The sequence below is a fragment of the Cuculus canorus genome, chromosome 3 (assembly GCF_017976375.1).
Source record: "Cuculus canorus isolate bCucCan1 chromosome 3, bCucCan1.pri, whole genome shotgun sequence".
Classification (NCBI taxonomy): Eukaryota; Metazoa; Chordata; class Aves; order Cuculiformes; family Cuculidae; genus Cuculus; species Cuculus canorus.
In genome coordinates, this window is record NC_071403.1 from 75,451,245 (window position 1) to 75,474,051 (window position 22,807).

At 44.6% G+C, this 22,807-nt stretch overlaps 1 protein-coding gene across 1 annotated transcript in view; it reads right to left on the minus strand.

Moving 5' to 3' along the window:
• The window catches only part of SLC24A3 (solute carrier family 24 member 3), a 190,853-nt gene that overhangs the window by 72,820 nt on the left and 95,226 nt on the right, over nt 1–22,807 (minus strand). Inside the window, exon 3 of the mRNA XM_054061725.1 lies at nt 7,049–7,125. Coding sequence (XP_053917700.1) covers nt 7,049–7,125 — 77 coding nt within the window. The remainder of the gene's footprint in view (nt 1–7,048; nt 7,126–22,807) is intronic.

Consider the following 22,807-nt stretch of genomic DNA (forward strand, 5'->3'; position numbering starts at 1 on the left):
GGTCAACGTGAAAACTGCCCATGGGGATAAAGGCAATAGGAGGGGAATGCAGGTGTGCCAGGGACAGAGCTGGAGCATGACCCATGTAATGGCAACAGGATAGATGGAACACAAAATATATCTCAGCCCCAGCATCAGTTGTGTTTGGCTTTAAGTGAAGAACCTACTTAAAAGATACTCTTCCTCCCCAGAAGGACATTAAAAAATTACAAAAGTATAATGGTCCTGCGTAAAAGGATTACAGATAGCAGATTAAGTATGACATTAGGACTGATTTTAAAATGATGATTCTAACAAACAAGCATCAGAGAAGTAATTGCAATCTCTGCATCAAAGCAGATTAAATATCTTGCTCAAAATACATGTCTGTTGCAGAGGATATAAATGATAATTTTTCATGTTTGTCCAGTGGACCTTTGAGTTTCCTGTACCAGTCTTCATACTTGGATTAAACCTTGCTTTACTGAGCTAAAGCAAGAACCTTTTCATAAAGAAGGCTTAAATGCTGTAGGAGCCAGCACTTCCCACAGCCCTGCCTTCTTCCCCAGAGAGCTGGGAAAGGAATCACAGAATGGTTTGGATTGGAAGAGGCCTTAAAGCCCATCCACTTCCAAGCCCCCACGCATGAGCAAGGACACCCTCCACTAAAACAGGTTGCTCAAAGCCTCATCTAGCCTGGCTTTGAACACATCCAGGGATGGGGCATCCACAATTTCTCTAATTCTTTTATGGAAGAGGTGACCATCTCCAGCTGCTCGCCTCGCATACCTCCTGACCCGGGCAAGCGAGCGTGGCAAAGGACCATCACTGAAATCACTGTAACCAAGCACAGGGCTTCCCTTGATTCCAACTGCATTACAAAAATACATAAAACTCCATCACTGAACTGAAATAAAAAAAACAACCAAACAACCAAAAAAACCCCCACAAATAAAAGAACCAAGAGTCCAAGTTTACTCAGAGCAACAGCCCGTGATATCACGATGTACTCAGCAGCAACCTGTCTGTATCACGCAGCATCGCTAAGGCAGGCACATCCAGCACACTGGAAAATCATCTCCCTAACGAGACAGCTCTGTGCTACAGAAATGAGATGTGGCTGCTTGTTGACTCAGTGCAGAAATAGATAAAGACAGGATATATCCAGAACGACCTACATTTTCCGAGAAGCTGGCACAAGGGAGGCAGGTGTTCTGTTCCTGCATCCTGTTCCCATGGCTACGGTGAGCAATGGCAAATGAAAAGCATGGGTGACCACTAAGCACAGAAACCCCTCCTTCACCCCTGCTTGGCGGGCAGTATCCCAGCTCTGCCCAGGGAGGAGTTCAACCTCCCAACCACAGACTCTTCACATCAGCAACGCAATGCGTCTTGGCACCACATTCCACATTTGCCTGGAGAAAGCTGGGAAAAGGAGAACCAACCCTGTACTGTCAAAAAGACTGGATAACACAGGAATCAGGGCAGAGCTTGCAGCCAGCCAGACAACAGCTGAGCAGCAACAGGGCAGGCAGGAAAGAGAATATCCATTTCATTGGGCTTTTCCAGAGAAACCTGCAAAGATAACCAAACCCTCCTTCCTCTGCTTCTTCCAATTATCTGGCAAAGCAATCACTCTCCCTTGCCTCATGGAGGTAACAGGTGTCCAGTGTCCATGAGCACAGTAAGGCTGGGGCACCAGTATGCATTTGCTGTAATAAACTAAATTCAGTAAAATGCTATGGGAACACCCAGACACCTGCACACCGTCACAAACAAAGTTAAGAATGCAAAATTAAGTTTTGAGCTGCAGAGCTCCTGGACTGCAGGGTATATGCTTGATCCCTTAGCAGTGAACAGCACCAGACTCTCAAAATCTAGACCCTGGTTCCCTCCAAACTCAACATCTCAACAAATGACTTAGCGGAGGTGTTACTCTCCACAGCAGCAGACCCTCTTCTCAGAGAGGACATGAAAATAACCAATTGCAGTGAAGCAATCAGCTGATGAGCTCCAAACAAGAATCATGAGGGGAGTGAAATGCTATGGCTCCAAAACAGGTTTTTAGTAGCTCGCTCTTCCTTTAAACTGAAGTATTTTCAGCTCAGGCCTTAAACTATGGTTTAACTGTTCCTGCCCTGCTTTTTCCTAGATTCTGGAAGTGCTTAGGGATTTACTTTCACCTTTATGAAGTGTCAGATTATGTTAAATAATTCTGGACAGCTCCATTGTGGGATCTGCTGGGGTCTTTGTGTTTTCACTTTTATTAAACACCAGGGAGAAGATGCCTCAGGAATATCCCGAGAGGCCATCTACTCCATAACCCCAAGGGCCCAGTTTAGAGCATTTGCCTCCTTGTTCTCTGGCTTCTGTGAAACCACCTTTACCACAACGCCTTGCAGAAATCAGCATGAAAGTAGAGGCAAAGAGGAGAAAGAACAAGTTTTTACTGAAATGAATAAAACCAGTTTGAGGGGAGGTCAATAAACATGAGAAGCATGATGATGACCTACTAATCATTGTTCCATTGTTCTCCCTACCATAACAAAGCTCCTTTGATTTCACAGCTCAGTTTCTTCAAACCAGCAAAGAAGTGCCAATAGTGACAACTCGACTCTGTGTCTACACCCTTTTTTTCCTGACAAAATGCATTTCTGTGAATGTTCTCATATGATCAGACATTCAGTAACTACCGCTGGAGGGTAAAAACCAGAATTAGAGGTTTATCACCCCAGTAGATGAAAAACCCTTTCAAGCCAGACTAAAGAGACAGGCTGGTTAATGTCGACAGTTGTCTTTTTTCTGTAAGTATCAGTCTTTTCTTTGACAATAGCTTACCGTTCCTGTTCTACAGAAGAAAGCAAAGCTCTTCTCATTACTGTTACTGCTTTTCACTCCACCCAAGCTGGACCAGGGTCACAAACAGTGAAGCCTGGAATAGCTTTCCTTGGGATTCACAGAACTGGAAGGTCAGGGTAGGAGGATACTGGGGAGCTTCTCAGTTGATGGATGCTGTCTTGGACCTGTACACCTTGTGACAGCCAGCCAAGGGACCACTCCCAAGTACTGCAGTGCTAGAAAGAATGAATCCAGATGGGTCGTTAGGGATGCATGAGCTGGAGTGTGGTCAATAAAACCTCTACGTACAATGATGGAGCACTGATGAACAAAAGTATCTATCTTGCTGTTTGCAATACAGGAAAAAAATGGGTATTTTTCTGTTGGGACAGCAGATGCTTACATCTAGTACTCATTGAAAATTGATTTTTCCTTTTATTCTGAAATAGGCAGTTCATCTTGAAGTTTCAGTCCTCCAGATCTCATTCTGATACATGTTAGAAGTACGATCAGCTTGTTCAGAACTGACAAGAAAGCCTGCGGAAAAATAAACTATCTTGAGAGCAATTATGAAGCTCAAATCATAAGTTAAAGTAGACTAGAAAAAAAACCCAACTCATAATTTATGTAGTCAACTGCGTAAGAATACTGCATGATTTCATTGTTACTAATAATGAAAAATTAGAGTCCAGGTCTTATCTCTTTTAAATAACATGGAAAAACACATTCAGAGGTATGGATCACAGTGATTAAGAATGATTTTAGCAACTCATATTTTTAATGGTCTCATTATAAACTTATTCTTGTAACTCAAGAGACTTTCAAAAAATATTTTTGCGCTAAAATCTAAGAAATTTGAGGTTACAAGGTAGCATCATGCTGCTATAATCATCATCTGAGGGCCACAAAGTTGGTGAGGGCTTTACAGTGAAAGCTGTATGAGAGGCAGCTGAAGTCACTTGGTCTGTTAAGCCTGGAGAAGAGAGAACAGAAGGGTAACCTCACCTCGGTCTGTGGCTTCCTCACAAGGGGAAGAGTAGGCACTGATCTCTTCTCTCTGGTGACCAATGATAGGACCCGAGGGAACAGCAGGAAGATGTGCCAGGGGAAGTTTAAGTTGGATATTAGGAAGAGGTTCTTCCCCCAGAGGGTGGTGAAGCACTGGAACAGGTCCCCAGGGAAGAAGTCACAGCACCAAGCCCGACAATATTCCAAAAGCATTTGGACAATGCCCTGAGACACATGGTGTGAATGTTGGAGTTGTCCTATTCAGGGATAGGAGTTGGATTTGATGATCCTTGTGGGTCTCTTCCAACTCAGGACATTCTATGATTCTATGATTTTTCCTAGAGTGGCTGCACAGGAGTCTGGTGGCTGCACAGGAGTCTGATGGCTGTTTTTTTTAAGTCGGGAGATGAAATTAACAGTGTACAGTTAACTCCTTTCTCAAACAACACTCATAACACTTTTCCTGTTATCCACAGCACAGTGACAAGGGTGCCAACAGCCTAACAGCATTTTTCAAGACTAGATTATGATGTTTACATGCTTTCTGTGTGGATTAACGGCTGTTATTATAGCTCCTCGAATTAATAGATGATCAACAGTGACCTTTTCCTGTCAAAACACAAAACACAGAGCACTGACTTCCAGGAAAACAAATAATCAGCACTCAGGATGCAAACACACGCCAGCTGAGATGTGAGTAAAGGCAGGTGTGAAGCACCAAACAGTGCTGTGTGACACACTGATTGTGGCATTGATACAAACCCTGAAGCCACAAAATTTAGCCTCCAAAAGTCATTAAAGAGCAGACGGAAGGCTGCCTGGAATATGCAGACAGGTCCTCAAAGAATCATGGAATGGTTTGTGTTGGAAGTGACCTTAAAGATCATCCATTTCCAACACCCCTGATATGAGCAGGGACATCTTCCACTGGCTCAGTTTGCTCAAAGCCCGATCCAACCTGGCCTACAACACATCCAGGAATGGGACATTCACGACTCCTCTGGGCAACCTATTCCAATGCTTCTTCATGATGGCAGTCCTTGGGACCACTTCTCAGCTCCATCAGCACCATCCTAAGACCTCTTTCAAGCCCAGCCGAAGCCCCATATTTGAACACTCAGAAGCGGGCACTGCGCTACCCACTAGCACCAGGGATGTGCAAGATCCACCATCAGCGGCACTGACTCTGTGGTGAGGTGCACAGGGGCTGCAGTGGTTTGTGATGATCCTGCACCATTCCTGGGCAGAAGTGATTTGCAGCCCACAGGGCATCCAGCAGATTTGACCAGAGCCATGCTGGGGAAAACCAATCTGCAGGTTCAACCCATGCCTACAGCAGAGGAGCCGAAGATCCTCTGAAAGTCTGTCTGTCCGCCAACTGCAGAGAGACTCTGGGTGACTCCCTGCTGCATGACACTACCAGCAGAGAGAGGTTTTATGAATTTTTGGGCATATTCTTGTGGGTGCTAAAAAATCCAGCTCAGGTCCAGTGCTCACTTTTTAAAACATCTCAAAGCTCAATGTCCTCGTGGAGACTTGGAAGCCTTGAGCTTGCCAGACAAAGTCAACAGTGATGTTGCTCAGCAAATTACTGCAGCTATTTAGCCAGAATAAAATCGTAACACAGAGCACTCATATTACAACATGCAATACAAAATAATTTATACTTAAAAAGAAATCATGAATCATTGCACATAGGCAATGGTGACTGCGCATTTCTGCTGACTAAAAATTATGACATGCTTTTAAACCTTCATTAGAAGCAGCTATTTTCTTGCCTCTTTAAGAATGCCTCTTTCCTCCAAGAAGTACCAACTTGGCAGCTCTTCTTAAATTAAGACGACATTAAAAGAAGAAAAGTATTGTCTTAATCTACCTAATAGAAGCTGAGGAATGGATTTGGAGGGACAAACTAATTGGTCCTCTAACATGAGCTAAGCATCCAGTAGACTGTCAGATCAGGGCTATTTAAGTAAATTTCACAGAATCATAGAATAGTATGTGTTGGAAGGGACCTTAAAGATCATCCAGTTCTGACCCCTCTGAGATGGGCAAGGACACCTCCGACTAGACCAGGCTGCCCAAGGCCACATCCAACCTGGCCTTGAACACTTCCAGGGATGGGACATCTACAACTTCCCTGGGCAACATGTTCAGTGTCTCACACACTCATCGTATAGAATTTCTTGCTAGTGTCTAATTTAAATCTTCCTCCTTCCAATTTATCTTGAGTACCTTTAATTTTGGCCTTACCGATGCACACCACTTACACTGACTTGTTTGAGTCAGAGATCACAAAACTCCAAGCCCAAAATCCCACAAATTTCTGCTGTTAGTAAGGTTTTGAAAATAGCATCCATTAAAGTATTTTTGATGCATTTCCGAACTTTGAGGCAAATCGCTTGCCTGCCCAAAGTCCTCCAGAATTGCCAAGAGGATCCAGGATAATCTAGATCTGATAATTGAGAATTTACAATCTTTTCTTAAATATATTCATGAAGAAAAACTCACTTTAGCAATTCAACTATCAGGAATTCTGCAGATCCAAGCTACTATTTTTTTCATTATTATTATTAATTTGGTTGATAATCCTTTTAAACAGAAAACCCTCTCTAATTTCCTTCTCCTACAGCTATGTCATAAGGGGTTCCACAAGGGAAGTGGTTGCCCAGGGAAGTGATAGAGTCACCATCCCTGGAGATGTTAAAAAATGTGTAGATGTGGAGATGTGGGACATGGTTTACTAAGCACAGTTGCCTTGGGCTGACGGTTGGTCTGGATGAGCTTAGAGGTCTTTTCCAACCTTAATGACTCTGTGATTCTAAGGATTTCTAGGGGAAATTTCTAGGGATAAGACTTCACTTATTTTTGAAGGTAATAACACCAATATCCCCCTCGACCTGCCAATCCTGCAGCATCCTTATGCTCAGGGGCCGGGGACCACAGCTGCCTGAAAATCTCAGCAAAGCCAGTCTGGCTGGAGTAAAGTAACTCACTGGCGTTTATCCACATGATGGCATGCACCTGTACTCACAGGTTACACTGCAGCTTTTAAATGGGGTTTATGTAAAGCTGAAGTATGTTATACTCAGTTTAGTTGCTGAAAGTAACCTTCAACCATGACTGAGAGCAGAAGTCCCAGTGGGCAGGAGGTGGTATCAGCCTGTGATGAGTGCACCATGTCCACGCTGATAGGAGAAGAAAGGCAAAGCCCAAAACTTACACAAAGGACATGCAGGACCACAGCTCCATGTCTCCTGTCCTCATTCGTGAAGATGTCATTGGGGAATTCATGAAGAGCTGCAAAACGGAGAGGAAAAAGAAAGCTCAGATGTTTAATCGGCTACCAACCCACATGCTATTAAATACCATAATGAAAAGTTGCCTGAGCCTTTCCACCCCGCAGCAGTCCTATAACCACCACACCAGAAGTTCTTCTATTTTGCCTCCTTGTTAGTTTAGGTTAATATGTCCTCTGGCAATTATAGCCTTTCCCCAAATGTTTACAGTGTAATTTGCTTCTATGGCAACCACAGCATTATGTACCCAAAGATGCCTCGAGGAGGGCAGACAAATCCTGAGAACACAGCACCTCACTGTTCTGAAAACCTTCAAGGGAAGCAGTGTTGAGCAGAGTACGTGCTGATGGGTCACTCTCACTGAGCATTTCTGTCTTATGGCTTTGTACCTGAAAACAGATGGATAAACTGTGTGCCCCACATTGCCGCTCCATTGGTAGGAAGGGTAACATGTACTGATCTCCATCAGGACCTCACACTCTCCAAACAAGCAATGACTCCATTGAGTGCCCTTCTCAACAGCAGGTGCAGTAGTAGCCTTGTAGCAAACCGCCTCTCTGCTGTTCTCATTCTTTACCCCATCCTGGCATTTCTCACTGTCCTCACTGAACAAGTAACAGCATCAAAGACACTGGGACTCCACAGAATCATAGAATGGTTTAGGTTGGAAAGGACCTTAAAGATCATCCGGTTCCAACTCTCCTGCCATGGGCAGAGACACCTTCCACTCGATCAGGTTCCTCAAAGCTCCATCCCACCTGGCCTTGAACACCTCCAGGGATGGCGCATACACGAGTTCTCTGGGCAATCTGTGTCAGTGCCTCACAACCCTTACAGGAAAACAATTTCTTCCTAATATCTAATCTATAATTTCCTACACAGTAAATATTCTGAGGACAACCTGCTGTGTTAGATGGCCAGCCAGCAGCTGAAAGGGGATGCAGCCCAGGACAGCAGCAGATTTGGAAATTTCGGATAAAATTAATCTCTTCCCTATCTTCAGACTTCAACTGAATGATGTCCTCAACATGAACACGACCTCTGATGTATGGCACAAGTGAAGCAAAGCAAGTTTTAACAAATATAAACCAAGTATTTTGGAGGAAAAAAATGCAAGGGTTCAACTCTTTGGATTTGCAAAAATTTCCATCAGGAAACCTCAGCATCACTACAAAGCTCCATGAGATGTAACCCTACATGAAAAGGCAAGCCAGATTCCTCCTGAAGACAACACTCCAACAGGGTGATGCACGTCTGAAATGCTGGAAGCAACTTTTTTGGGAAGTTGCTATTCCCTAGGTGATGTCAATGAGTGAGAGTTCCCACCTTCCCCACATGATCTTTCCCTACCCAGCCAAAGGCCATCAGGTAGTCTGTGTAAAATGGTAAGCCTGAGGGCCACAGAGCCATGGCATGGCCACAGCTATTGTCCACATCAGTGCAAGGATAATGCTTGAGGACTCCCTTAGCATGGCCTGTATGTGTTCCCAACAGTATCTTTTTGCAGCAAACACAAAGCAAAGTCTTTCTGAATAAAGGATATATGCCTTTATTTTGCAGTAAGGCTGTAGGACTTGAGCAGACTCCGTGGTCTAGTTAGCTTCAGAAAAAGCATCTGTTAGTAGAACTGATCCATGAAGAAACTTCATATAGAAACATAATTATTTCAAATAATGATATGATACAGCAGGGAAAAATCAGATGCTGTTTCTCTCAGTAAAGCTGCTGGGTGAGTGGATCCCATTTCTAACCTCATTGATCTTCTCATGACTGTGGTCTCCTCAGTGTTCTACAAAACCTTGCTGTAGCCCAGCTCACAAAAGGAGAAAAAGAAGGCAGCTCACGTGGTCAGAAGGCGACATGCTAAAGATGGTAGCCCCACGCCAACTCCTTCCACCTTCTGAATTTACATGGTGGCACACTTTGCGAACAAGTGGAAGTATACTTCTACCACGCAGCATGTTAGAAAATGGTCAATTTCATTCCCAGGGAATGCTGTGTCAGGCAAAAAAGTAGGAAAGGCCCATCCTCCACAGACCATCTGTTTGTGATATTAAGTATGGTAATCTAAGTGCAAACTCCAGTCACAGCAAATCCTGTCTTGAGCAGTCAGCAAGGGTATGCATGGCCAGAAGAACCGATCTTGACATCCTCCACTCCCCACGCTTACCTCACAGCATTCCTATCAGTCACTCCTAGAAGCAGGATGCTGGCCTAGGTGGCTATTATGTTGCCTTCATAACTTGGGTAGTTTTCTAAATAATGAGGAGAGAAGAAAAGGATATTTTGGAATCTGCAGGGAGAGGTGATGCAAGGAGAGCCATGACTCGTGGATGCCCAAGTATTCATGCTTTTGTTTGCTTTTTCCTTACAGCAACCAAAAGCATCAGTTCCAAAGTAATGAGCTTATGTCTAGAGGAGGGATGCAGTTCACCTTGGCTTTATCACCTGGTTTAAGTCCAATGGAATCGTAAAGTCTTGGAAAAGACACATCAACAAGCATCTGGGACAGCTGATGGTCCACTATGCAGAAAAACACTCAGCAACTCAGTTTGTATAATGTGCCTTCAATAAAGCAACAGATTTTTAGTAGATCAGCCATTCTCTTTGCAAAGTCGAGTAACTGGTATAACAGTTGAAAAGAGCAGGCAATACAGTCAGACAACCTTTGTGGCAAATATGGTGTTGCAAGTAATTTAAAGACAAATTACTTTCATTTACTCAAATGCTTTTTTACTGTTCTGGATGTTAATTGGATTATAAAACACTTAAAGACAGTTTGCCAACTAGGTTGCAGGAATGGCTCTTGGTTACAAACTGAAGATGATGTTCTGGCATTCCAAGTACTTCTTAGTAATTCCAGACTTGTATTGCTGAATAATAACTAAAATAATGGTTTCCTTCTAATGGTCAGTTCCACACATTCAGCCTTGAGTCAGAAAAAAAAAAAACAGCTGCTTTTTTCCTGGCTTTCACATCATTATCATTAATAAAGCTCCAGCAATTGGAATTTAATTAGCAATTCCATAGATGATTAAATGGAAAAAAATCCCCAGCTCACTTTTAGAGCTCTGCTGCCTGTGAAGCAACAACTGAGCAAAATGCAGCTACATCTTAATAATGCTAGCAAGGGATCTACACAGGCACTGTATCCGAACACTGGATTCAGTTTCGGGCCCCTCACAACAAGAAAGACAGCCAGACGAGGGCAGTGGAGGTGGTGAAGGGTCTGGAGAACAAGTCTTATGAGGAGCTGCTGAGGAAACTGGGGTTGTTTAGCATGGAGAATAGGAGGCTGAGGGGAGATCTCATTGCCCTCTACAACTGCCTGGAAGAAGGTTGTAGCAAGGTAGATGCTGTTCTCTTCTCCCAAGTAACAAATGATAGGATGACAGAAAATGACCTCAAGGTGCGCCAGAGGTTTAGATTGGATATTAGGAAAAATGTCTTTACTGAAAGAGTAGTCAAGCATTGGAAGAGGCTGCCCAGGGAAATGGTGGAGTCTCCTTCCCTGGAAGTGTTCAAAATACATGCACCCATGGCACTTTGGGACATGGTTTAGTAGCACGATTTTTCACATGGCACGATTTTTCACATAAGTTGTCTTTTGACCACAGACTCTGGTTATTACCATTTATTATATTCTCATACATTGGTAAATGTTATGACGAATCCTAACAAGCTACAGATGGCACCTTTAAGATTCATCTTATAACAGCACCCTTAAATGCACGATAAACAATGTCACTAACACAGATACAGTCACAGAAGAACATCACACTGGATGAGAGGACTGTGCACCACCACTTCACATGAAGCCTTGTGTGGTAACCCACCATCAACTAGTGGTTTTCATTGCCCTCCTGGGACCACGCACACCATGGGACTGGGACCTACCCATGCCAAACCTCTGGGCAGGCCATGGAAGCTCTGGTCCTCAGGGGCTCGAGGTAGGTGGGAAGTCTGGAGAGAGTAAGGCTGAGCAGAGGATGTTGGTACCTCACAAGAGAAATGCCAAGTGTGGGGGCCAGCCCAAACTGCACAGAGAGCAGAAGGTTTTGGTCTTTTGGGAGGACTAGACTGGATATTAGAAAAAAATTCTTTAGCAAAAGAGAGGTGAAGCACTGTAATGGGCTGCCAAGGGAAACGGTGGAGTCTCCATCCCTGGAGGTGTTATAAAAGCGTGTAGATGTGGCACTTGGTGTATGGACCTGGCATGGCATGGATTAAAATGTCTCAAAGCAGGTGGTTCTGAGATGTGACCCTGTGCCCCTCCAAGTGTACATGCAGAAGGGCATGTCTCAACCTGTTACCTAATCTGCCACCCGACCCAGGTGAGACATGGGGACAGAGAGTTTAAATAACCACATGTACATTTGTGACCTCGTGGACACCCTCCATCTCCTTGGACCCCCAGGACAATGACAAGCACATGCTATAACACACGGAGCCTTGAAGGTGGTGATTACCTTTCACCCCTTCTATCTTACAAACTATCTCTCTTTCCTCTCTTTCTCTCTCCTCATTCTCTTTTTCTAATTTTTACCCTGTAACAAGTGTGGCTGCAGCAGGCTATAGAAGGCATTTTTGATATTTAGTTTTGACTCCGGCAATATCAAGTTCTTTTTACATTTTCTCAGTTCTGCTAAGCAAATTGTTATATAGTGTTATCAGTGCTTCTAAGTTGAGAATCGTTGTGGTAACATTTGCCTTTGTGGTTTCTTGTTGGTGCTCTATTGCATACAGGTCATTGATTGCTTATATCCAGTGTTTCAGGGCATGCATCTTTTTTAGTAAAATATTGTTTACACCTACTCCTGAGTGATTTGTGCCACTCTGATGCCATGCCGGTGATTCCAAAGAGCTCACTCTAAGTGGGATGTGACATTTGGGGACATGGTTTAGTAGGCACAGTGGTGTTGGGCTGATGGTTGGATTTGATGATCTTTGATGATCTTAGAGGCCTTTTCCAACCTTACTGATTCTGTGATTCTATGATTAGCAATATCTGTGGCTTTTTACAACAATCCAGGATTCCCCTGTCAGGAGTTGTAACTATTTTCTTCCTAAGCAAAGCCAGGCCAGGATGTCCTTCCCCCTCTCACTCCAAAATATGCTTTGTGCCAGATATGCACAAAGCTGCCAAGAAGACGTTTAGGTGTGCAATCTACAGAAAACCATCGGACAGGTATCAGCACAAAGACAGGGGTTAAATAATCCCCAAATACACAAGACTGTAGAAGACAGAAGACAACAAAGTTAACATAGCTGAAAGTATTCCTCTTTCCCCAGCAAAATATCATTAGGTAAAACCCAAACGTTTTTGTCATAGTTTAGGAAATATTCCTAGCCATTCACTAGACCAAAGACATTGCAAAAGCAGCACTGTGGGGAGATGCGTTTAGTAATATGCAAAACAGTTTGCTAACAAACACTGACATAGGATTCTCTCTCCCTCCTGCAGCTGCCTTGGAGATTTTAGCATGGCAATTCATAACAGACAGGGACAATGAAAATCCAATCCCCTTATCAAGAGTCTCTACTTGTTTGAAGAGATTGAAGTGCACCTAAGGTAAAACCATTCAGAAAAAAACAGTATAAAAATAGAAAAAACTTCTTGCTAACGGCAGAGGCGGGGAACCCTTGCCATTCTTTCAGTGCACAGCAAAAACATCTAATCCTCCCTCAAACTCAGGTTCCCACTCCTTTGCTGTAATGAAATGCACTTTTTTATCTGAGAAAATCTAAGGTGTCCATCACTGCATCCTCTGCAACACTGTCTTGAACACAAGCACTTTTAGTGGCTTACACTTGAATGCAAGTAATTATAAAATAATGTATGCAAATTTGAAATCTGCTGCATATATATTAGCTACATCAGGTGCAGATGAGTACAGATAAGAGGAGCGCTTTGCAAAACACAGGAGCTCCTTTCTAAGAAGAAATAAAGAGTGTTGCTGAACACCACTCCAACAACAGCTGCCCTATTTAGATAGTACAAAAGCTCATATGGTTTGTTATTTTGCTTAAAAGAGTGCTCAGCTATTGTACAGAAAATAGAGGCAGATTTTGCCAGGCTTATTTTGATCACACCAGGAAAAGAAATAACCACCCTGTCAATGAACCTAAACTCAAAGAATTAAAGATTTCTTCCTAACTGATCTGCTTGTCTGGCAGACTTTGTAAGTACTGGGCCTGTAAACTGTAGAAGGGCCAGGATCTTCACATAAACTCAGCACCACTGTGGACACCGTCTGCGTGGGCATTAGGTATGATGCAAGCTGCCAAGACCCAGGCCAGTATCACCGCAGCAGCACTGCAGCATTCAGCATCAACAGCATTTCATAAAATCATAGAATCATAGAATGGTTTGTGTCAGAAGGGACCTTAAAGATCACCCAGTTCCAACACCCCTGCCATGGGCAGGGGCACCTTTCACTGTACCAGTTTGCTCAAAGCATCATCCAGCCTGGCCTTGAACACTTCCAGGGATAGGGCATCCACCACGTCCCTGGGCAACTTGTGCCAGTGCCTCACCACCCTCACAGGAAAACATTTCTTCCCAGCATCTAATCTAAACCTCCCCTCTTTCAGCCTAAAACCGTTCCCTTCAGCTCTATCTCTGCACTCCCTGATAAAAAGCCAACATGAGAATTCCAGCCTTCAGCACCATGCAGTTCAGTGATAGTTTTCAGTTAATGAAAGGTTAATTCTCAGAAAACAAATATCAACACAATCCTTTTTTTTTAAGATGCAGTTCAATCTTGTATTGGGAACTTGTGTAGAATTATTAGTAAATGTTAGGATTATTAGAATTTGAAAGCAATTGGAACTATGTAACTATTAACAAGGTGTGCATTAATTTTGTAAAAGAAGCTAAATAAAAATGGAGACGATCAGGAGTAGGTGTAAAACGTTGTGCTCTTCTGCTCTGGAGTATGTCCGGAGAAGAGCAGCAGAGCTGGTGGAGGGTCTGGACAACAGGGATTATCAGGAGCACCTGTAGTCACTGGGGCTGTTTACCCTGGAGAAGAGGAGGCTGTCAGGAGACCTTATCGCCCTCTATATACACTCTACAGCTCCCTGAAAGGAAGCTGTAGCAAGGTGGATGTTGGTCTGTTCTTCTAAGTAACAGGTGATAGGATGAGAGGAAATAGCCTCAAGTTGCATCAGGAGAGATTTAGATTGGATATTAGTAAAAATTTCTTCGCTGAAAGAGTGGTGAAGCATTGGAACAGGCTACCCAGAGAAAGGGTGGAGTCTTCATCCCTGGAGTTGTTAAGAAAATGTGTAGCTGTGGCACTCTGGGACATAGTTTTGTAGGCATGTAGGTGTTGGGCTGATGGTTGGACTGGATGATCTTTGAGTTCTTTTTCAACCTTAATGTTCTATGATAAGTCAAGGACCTGGCAGCAAGACTTCAGATGTAGGCAGGAGCTGCTGTGCAAAACAGGGAGCCCAGACCTTTTGAGAGTAGGATGTATGGCATCTACCACAGCCCACAGTACAACCCCAGTAAGCAGAAAGCAGCAGTGGATCCACTGCTGGTCACTCACACAAGAGCATTCATGAGGACATTGCAGTACATGCTCCCCTCGCCAGATTTAGAGGAAAAATTTGTTTCCATGCTTTATTGGGAAAAGTTCTTTTAGTCATAATACGATGATTTGGAATAAATTCGTCTTTTTATTCTCAATCAGTGTGTGAATCATTTAAACTAGAGCCCTGTTCAGCCTTGGCTTTAGTTGACTTACAAAATGAGCCATATTACCACTCTATTCAGACATTTGCTGGCACAACACAAATTTGCTTTTGTTCTGCATAGTTAAGCTACTCCAGACAGGTCACATGCTGTGCCAAGGAGAGATACACAGAGAAGATGCTGCTCTACCATTTTCCTGGACAGCAGCAGGGAACGTTACCTTTTCAAAGCCTTTTTCCCTGTCCTCTCCTCTATTTTATGTTTCCATCTTTCTAAAGGACTACTTTATTTTTTAAAAAAAGAAAATCGACACTGTATTGGATCAACAGCTCTCAAAGCTGCAATATATACTTCACTTTAATCTAAGTCTTTATACTGCCAGCCAGTATGCTTACTCCAGGGAGAGGATTACCCTTGGGAAACTGCTGTAGTTTTCATAGAAGTGGCAAGAAATGAGGATGTCCAGCCTAGGCAATGAATGATCAGCAAAGAAAATTGTCAGAAATTAAAAAACCTGCTTTTTTAAAACTTGGCCCCATGTTCAGTTCTAGGTGCAGTTCTGGGTACCACAGTACAGAAAGGATGTAAAGCTACTGGGAAGTGTACAGAGGAGGCCACAAAGTTGGTGAAGGGTTTAGAGGGAAAGCTGTATAAGGAGTGGTTGAAGTCACTTGATCTATTCAGCCTAGAGAACAGGAGACTTGAGGGAAGACCTCAATGTGGTTTACAGCTTCCGCACAAGGGGCTGAGGAGCAGGTGCTGATCTCTCTGGCAACCAATGATAGGATCGAGGGAATGGCAGGAAGATGTGCCAGGGGAGGGTTAGGTTGGATATTAGGAAAAGATTCTTCACCCAGAAGGTGGTGGAGCACTGGAAGAGCTCTCCAGGGAAACAGTCATGACACCAAGCCTGGCAGTATTCCAGAATGTGGTGGAGCACTGGAAGAGCTCTCCAGGCAAACAGTCATGACACCAAGCCTGGCAGTATTCCAGAAGCTTTTAGACAATGCCTTCAGGCACATGGTGTCAATGTTGGGGTTGTCCTGTGCAGGGACAGGAGTTGGATCCAATGATCTTTGTGAGTCCCTTCCAACTCAGGACATCCTATGATTGGTTAATTTCCTCACATTGTCCCCACAGTTCTTCAATGACTGGAGATGAGTCACATCAGTGCTAGGGACTGCAGTCCTGAGGCACCCAAACACCCAGCAGGGAGAGGCCCAGCCTGTATTTGTACGTAGCTTTCCAGAATAATTACTCTGCCCAGTTGCCTGTTTGACTTCTTTCTGAAAAGCTCATCAGAAGGGGGCCACACCTCCCATCGTGGGGTAGAAAATAAGGTCAGAGCAAAGCATGACTTGCAAAAATTGCATGAGTGGGCTAGATCAAACACCAGGATTCAGACTCTAACATTTAGACTCTAACATCCAACTCTAACATTCAAGTACTACTGGTATTCACAATATCAATGGTGCTTCAGCTGTCATTAAAAGTCCCAGAGATAACTAATTCTGCAGCTGGAAAAACACACAGACACGTAGCTGTGCCAAGCAGCTGGGTGAGAGCTCGTCTAAGCCCAGATGACAGATCGCTTGCTCCTGTGCCCAGCTCGAGGTGTTGAGTGTGCCAACTCTAAACAGGAAAACAAATACATCATTAGCAACAACCACGACAGGAACAGAGAACTCAACTGAACAGCATTACGCCATCGTATAGAAGCACGTGGTGCTGTACGTTTGGCAGTGCCTGTTGTGCTGCTCTTCCCATCTCGGGAGGGATGCAGCACCGTTGCAAACAGCTCAGAGAGCAGCAACAGGAACAGTAAGGAGGATGGATGAGCCACCAAACAAGAAAGGGCGAGACAGAGACCACTTCTTCAACCTGAAAAAAAGCAGAGTGGAGCAGGGGTTTCTGAGTGGCATGGAGAGAGAGAAAAGTGATTTACTGCTCACCAGCTATTCCAGTACACAAATGAGAGGGGTTAGAAGGACGCAGACCCACAGCCCCAGCAACCCTTCCTGCAGGGTAAACTGGGAGCCCAGCTTGTTGTCACCAGGTGCTGCAAATCTGAACTGTCTGTGGCTTCACAAAGTACACTGAAATACCAATGGAAGAAAAGAAGTCCATCAAAGACTGGTAATACAAAGATTGTTCCTGTGGCTCAGGAATTTCCAGTAAAAAAATAGCTGCAGCCAGGGAAAGTGCATGAGGAACTGTCTCCACACGTTTGCTCAGTAGGTTTCTTTGACTTCTATTGTTGTCATCTATGAAAGAAAGATCCTAAGCACCAGTACAGGCTGCGAGGAGAATAGATTGAGAATAGCCCTAAAGAGAAGGATTTTAGGGTGCTGGTGGATGAGAAGGGAGGCTCTGCAAAGGGACCTGAACAGGCTGGACCACCGGGCTGAGACCAATGGCGTGAGGTTTAACAAGGCCAGATGCTAGGTCCTGCACTTGGGGCATAACAACCCCCTGCAGTGCTACAGACTAGAAGTCTGGCTAGAAAGCTGCCTAGAGGAGAAGGACCTGGGGGTGTTGGTTGACAGCCAACTGAACATGAGCAAGCAATGTGCCCAGGTGGCCAAGAAGGCCAATGGCATCTTGGCTTGTATCAGAAACAGCGTGACCAGCAGGTCCAGGGAGGTCATTCTCCCTCTGTACTCGGCACTGGTGAAACCGCACCTTGAGTACTACATTCAGTTCTGCCCCTCATCACAAGGATGTTGAGGCTCTGGAGCGTGTCCAGAGAAGAGCAACAAAGCTGGTGAGGGGGCTGGAGAACAACTCTTATGAGGAGTGGCTGAGAGAGCTGGGGTTGTTTAGCCTGGAGAAGAGGAGGCTGAGGGGAGACCTTATTGCCCCCTACAACTACCTGAAAGAAGGTTGTGAAGAGGAGGGAGCTGGCCTTTTCTCCCAAGTGACAGGGGACAGGACAAGGGGGAATGGCCTGAAGCTCCGCCAGGGGAGGTTCAGGCTGGACATCAGGAAAAAAATTTTCACGGAAAGGGTCATTGAGCACTGGAATAGGCTGCCCAGGGAGGTGTTTAAGGGACAGGCAGACGAGGTGCAGAGGGGCATGGTTTAGGGGGTGTTAGGAATGCCTGGACTTGATGACCCAGTGGGTCCCTTCCAACCTAGTGATTCTATGATTCTATGAGCCTGCAATGGGTGCTTGCAGCCCAGAAAGCCAACCGGACTTCATCAAAAGAAGTATGGCCAGCAGATCAAGGGAAAGGATTCTCCTGCTCTACTCCACTCTTGTGAGACCTCACCTGGAGTCCTGTGTCCAGCTCTGGAGTCTTCAGCACAGGAAGGACCTGGATCTGTTAGACCGAGTCCAGAGGAGGCCACAAAGATGATCAGAGGGCTGGAGAACCTCCCATACGAGGACAGACTGAGAGAGTTTGTCTTGTTCAGCCTGAAGAACAGATGGCTCTGGGAAGACCTTAGAGCAGCCTTTCAGTACTGAAGGGGCCTCCAGGGAAGACGGGTCAGGGCTCTTCATCAGGGAGTGCAGGGATAGGATGAGAGATATCAGTTAGCACTTAGGATACGCACAGAACACTGGGCTGTTTTCTGAAACAAAAATATAGCAGCTGTGTGTATTCCACTGAGTTGATGACTTTTTCTCCCTGAATGCCTGTGGAGCCTGGCTGGCCCAGCACCCCATGCAGCACCAGAGCAGAGAGGGAGCTGAGTGTAACTAGCGGTTTCCATCTGCCTGCCACAGCACTGCAAGGAAGTAACATATCCCTGTCTGCTCAAACATGCTGAAGGTCACCTCTCCTCTGCATATGAGCTGGCCTTGAACAGGATCCAGCATGGAATCCTTCCCAGCTTGTGCCTGTTGTCACAAAAAGTTTCATACTGCATATCCAAGACCCAGAGACGAGGAACAAGACTGGTATTTTCCATGACACCGCTGCAGGCCTATGGTCATTTCACCAGCTTAAAACACACAGTTTCCTAATGGAAAACAGATTTGACTGAGGGATAGTCACACACCACAGATTCCGAGCCTTGCCGTTGAAATGAAGCATCTTTGTTTGGCTTCCCCATGCATACAGAGACACTCTCCCCTCCTAGTCCCTCTCCAAGCTGACGGAGCCTACAGGACACTGGTATCCTCAGCTCTGTTGCTTTATTCTGCTCTCCATAACAACCCATGTCTCTCAGACTATCAAATCAGTCTAAAAATGTTCTCCCTAACACCTGTGTAATTAAGTGTTCATTTGAGGATTTATGTACTTTAATCAACAGGAACACACGACAGCTCTGCCCAACCAGCCTCCCAAACAACTTCTCTTCTTGTCTCCCCTGCCTGCAGGGCTGTGTGTCTGCTCCACTGACAGCAGAACCTCCAGAGGCTGCAGCTCCATGAGATGCAAAGCTTGGCCATGTGGAAATGGCCACACAAAGCCACAGAGATGTGCGCGAAGGGGCTTTGGATGACAGCACCAGCAGGTTACACGAAGTCAGGGTTATAATCTTACACCATGCTAGATGTTTTTTTCTTCCTCACTGATCTCTAGCTTCCCTTATTGATCAGACAGTCTAACAGCTCAGTTGCAATTACAGATAGCTGTTATCTTATCAGCTCCTCTGCTGGGGATCATGGAAAGAGGCAAAGTGATGGGAGCACCACAACTGAAGCTGCTGATACTTGCCAAGTACTTGTTAACAAGTGCCTCTTGGCAGGATGAGCCACACAAAACAGACATAGTATGAATAAAATGGGACAGGTCTCTAGGTTTTTTTTATGCTAAGGTATGTAAGTGCAGGAGGAAAGAAAGGAGGGAGAAGACTGAGGAATGGGAATGCAAGATGATGAACCACTTGTACCACGGTGAATTCAGAACTAGCAGCTCATTTGTATGGGAAGTGAGAACAAATATTGTTCCTTCCCATTCTGGAGGAAACACTCATGAGAAATCACTGATTGAAAACACCAGGCATAGCAAGCTTCCCCATCTACCCTCCTATGCAAACAGCCTTCTTTAAATCTCCTGAGAAGCCCCATGTCTGCCTTGTGGCACAAATTTTAGGAAGGGAAGTTCTGGCCAGGCTTGTGGTTTTAGACTGCAGTGATGTATTCTCTATGTATAAAACATGCACAGCTTTTTTTTTTTTAGCGGACCTTACAGCTTAGCTGCTTGTAATTCCATGTACATCTGATTTTCACATGTTCAACATTGAAGATGTTCAAAGTTGTAAAGAAATTGCAAAGTGCACTGCCTTTGAAATGAGGCACATATGAAGTATTCAACCCTGGGTACCCCGTATTCTGTTGTCCCCGCTTTCTTTATACTCTCTTGGTTGAGCATCATATTGCAGTGTGCCTTCAGGCTCAAATCCTGCTCCATCACGTGGCTGATCCATTATGCTAACCATAACAGACACAAAAAGAGTCAGATCCAGAAGAGGTTTCCCCAAAACAGATGCTTTCTCTAGATGCAGAAAGTAAAGCCTTGAAGGAACAAAACCCTACATATAAGCAGAGCCCTTGTGAAGTCAAAAAGGTTCTGCCTTGGCCTCAATGCAAAATAATAGCTTGCAAGGTCAGAGGTGCATCTGAGATCTGAGGACAACAAGCAAATATATCTAAACGCAAATGGGGAAGAAATCAGAATACATAATATGCAACAGCATAAGGTTCAGAGAGAGTTTAAGTCAAATAACAACAGCGAGTGACCTTTATAGAGAAGGAAGAGAAGAAATTTTCTTTTGTTCAGTAGAAGACTTATTTCTGTCACAGGAAGATTCTGGCAACTGTCATCCAGGATCTCTTAGTTTTTGTATTTCTCTTTCATCTGAACATCCTACAGTTCTTGTTTTGCTTTGTGTTCCCTTCCTGCTCCTCATCACTACCAGCAATCATTGCTTCTAGAAGAAAATGCATGGAGACATTAGCACAATTGCCCACAGTTACACCTTTTACAGACTGGCCTTGGATCAAAATGTTTCCCTTGATAAATGGGATGCCTTGATAAACTTGTGCAAAGTTATCCATTATCAGGCACATACTCCAGTCAGAAATAACTGGCACGAGGAAGGTTCTTAGCAGAACCACAGTAAGAAAAGAACAAATCTCTGGCTAGCTCCTGTCCTCACATGAACTGCCAGAAATTCCTAATAACTTCTTGGCTTAATTACAGCTATTCTGGACTTCCTAGACTTCTTTTGATTTGGAACAGAATACGCTCCCTTTTCATTAGCTTTATTTCAGGGGACAAATATTTACATTATATTCATATTGATGAGTAGGATAACCAAAAATGGTGATTTTTTTTTTTTTTGCAAGAAGCACTTTTAGGACGCCACCTGGAAAGGAACAGATGCTGCTGTCATACCTCTTCTTATCTTGAGGAGACAAGGGATTGTTTAGCCTGGAGAACAGGGAGCTGAGGGGAGACCTTATCACTCTCTACAATGTCCTAAAAGGAGATTGTAGGGGGCTAGGTGATGTTCTCTTCTCCCAAGTAACAAGTGATAGGACAAGAGAAAATGGCCTCAAGGTGTGCCAGGGGAGTTTTAGATTGGATATTAGGAAAAACGTCTTTACTGAAAGAGTGGTGAAGCATTGGAAGAGGCTGCCCAGGGAAGTGGTAGAGTCTCCTTCCCTGGAGTGTTCAAAAAGCATGTGCATGTGGCACTTCGGGACATGGCTTAGCAGGAACGGTGGTGTTGGGCTGACAGTTGGACTCGATCTTTTCCAATCTCAATGATTCTATGATTCTAAAAGGGATGGACATTTTCATCTCTCAAGATCCTGGTGCTGGATGCAGAGATGTTTTAAGTTTTAGAGAAGAGGAGCAAATTTCCCCTGGTATGATTCAACCATATCCCCATTCTCGGGGTGGCTGGGAATGTGGATTGGCACAAATCAAAAAACCTCCTTCAAACAAACAAAATTTTGGGACTGTGCCCAAAACATGTCAAAGCTGTAGCTTAAACACATGGTCCAGGAATGTTTTCTGCTGTGGATACTTCCTCTAGCCTGGACGTCATCTTTGCCATGTTCAGGATGCTGGTCAGGTAGTGGTCATATCCAGCTCAAGATACCTGCAGGCATATGTGTTAGTGTCATTAGACACCAGGGCTTTCCTCTTCCTTTACTTACTCTGAAAAATCAATTCACCTGCTAAGTATCAGCCATGTGATGGTGCTTGTGGGACAGACAGAATACATGTTAGCCAGCACTGGCGTACCCAGTATTGTGCCCGCTGCCACGAAGCCTGTTCTGCCCAAGAACAGATCTGCATACAAGCTGTTGGATACACAAGCAGAATTTTGGGCACACAGCTGAAACATGAGACAGATGGAGCCAGCGTTTTGCCAGACAAGCAGAGAACATACTGCTACCACCGTGGGTGGCTGCGGCTTTCCTCTCCTGTGGGACGAGCACACACCTACTGTATTTGCTAGGCTTGAAACAAGCTCCTGGTGACTTTCAAATGCCCAGCGCTAGCCAACTCCAGGGACTTGGACGCACAGAAAACGGACAGTGCATCATAAGATATCACCTCTGCAGTCTGCCAGGGGACCTATAGGCCCTTTTAAGTGGACTTGCCCATGCCCTGACAGAGACACGCACTTCTGCTCAACTCTTCTTAGGCAAAAATCAGCCATTCACTGCCTACAGACTTTTAGCTCTTTCACAGCCATGGCAATGCATGGAACAGAATCCCTACAGGAAGAGTCAGACCACTGCTACCACTTAGCTGAGCTCTGCTCCACATCCCGATACCAGGTCAAGGGACAGATGGGACTGATAGCTCACAGAGGAGCCCTTATCAAGGGGAGGGCAGCAGCTCACAATGCCCATTCCTATGTGTGTCGTGAAACAGGAAAATTAACCTTTTATTAGATCTAGCCTCAAAAAGCCTATTCTTTCCACATACAGCAATCACAGAGGAAACAAAAGGGATATAAGTTAGCAAGAAAAGCAACACTCCTCATTTTGCTAATGATCCTGCCTTCA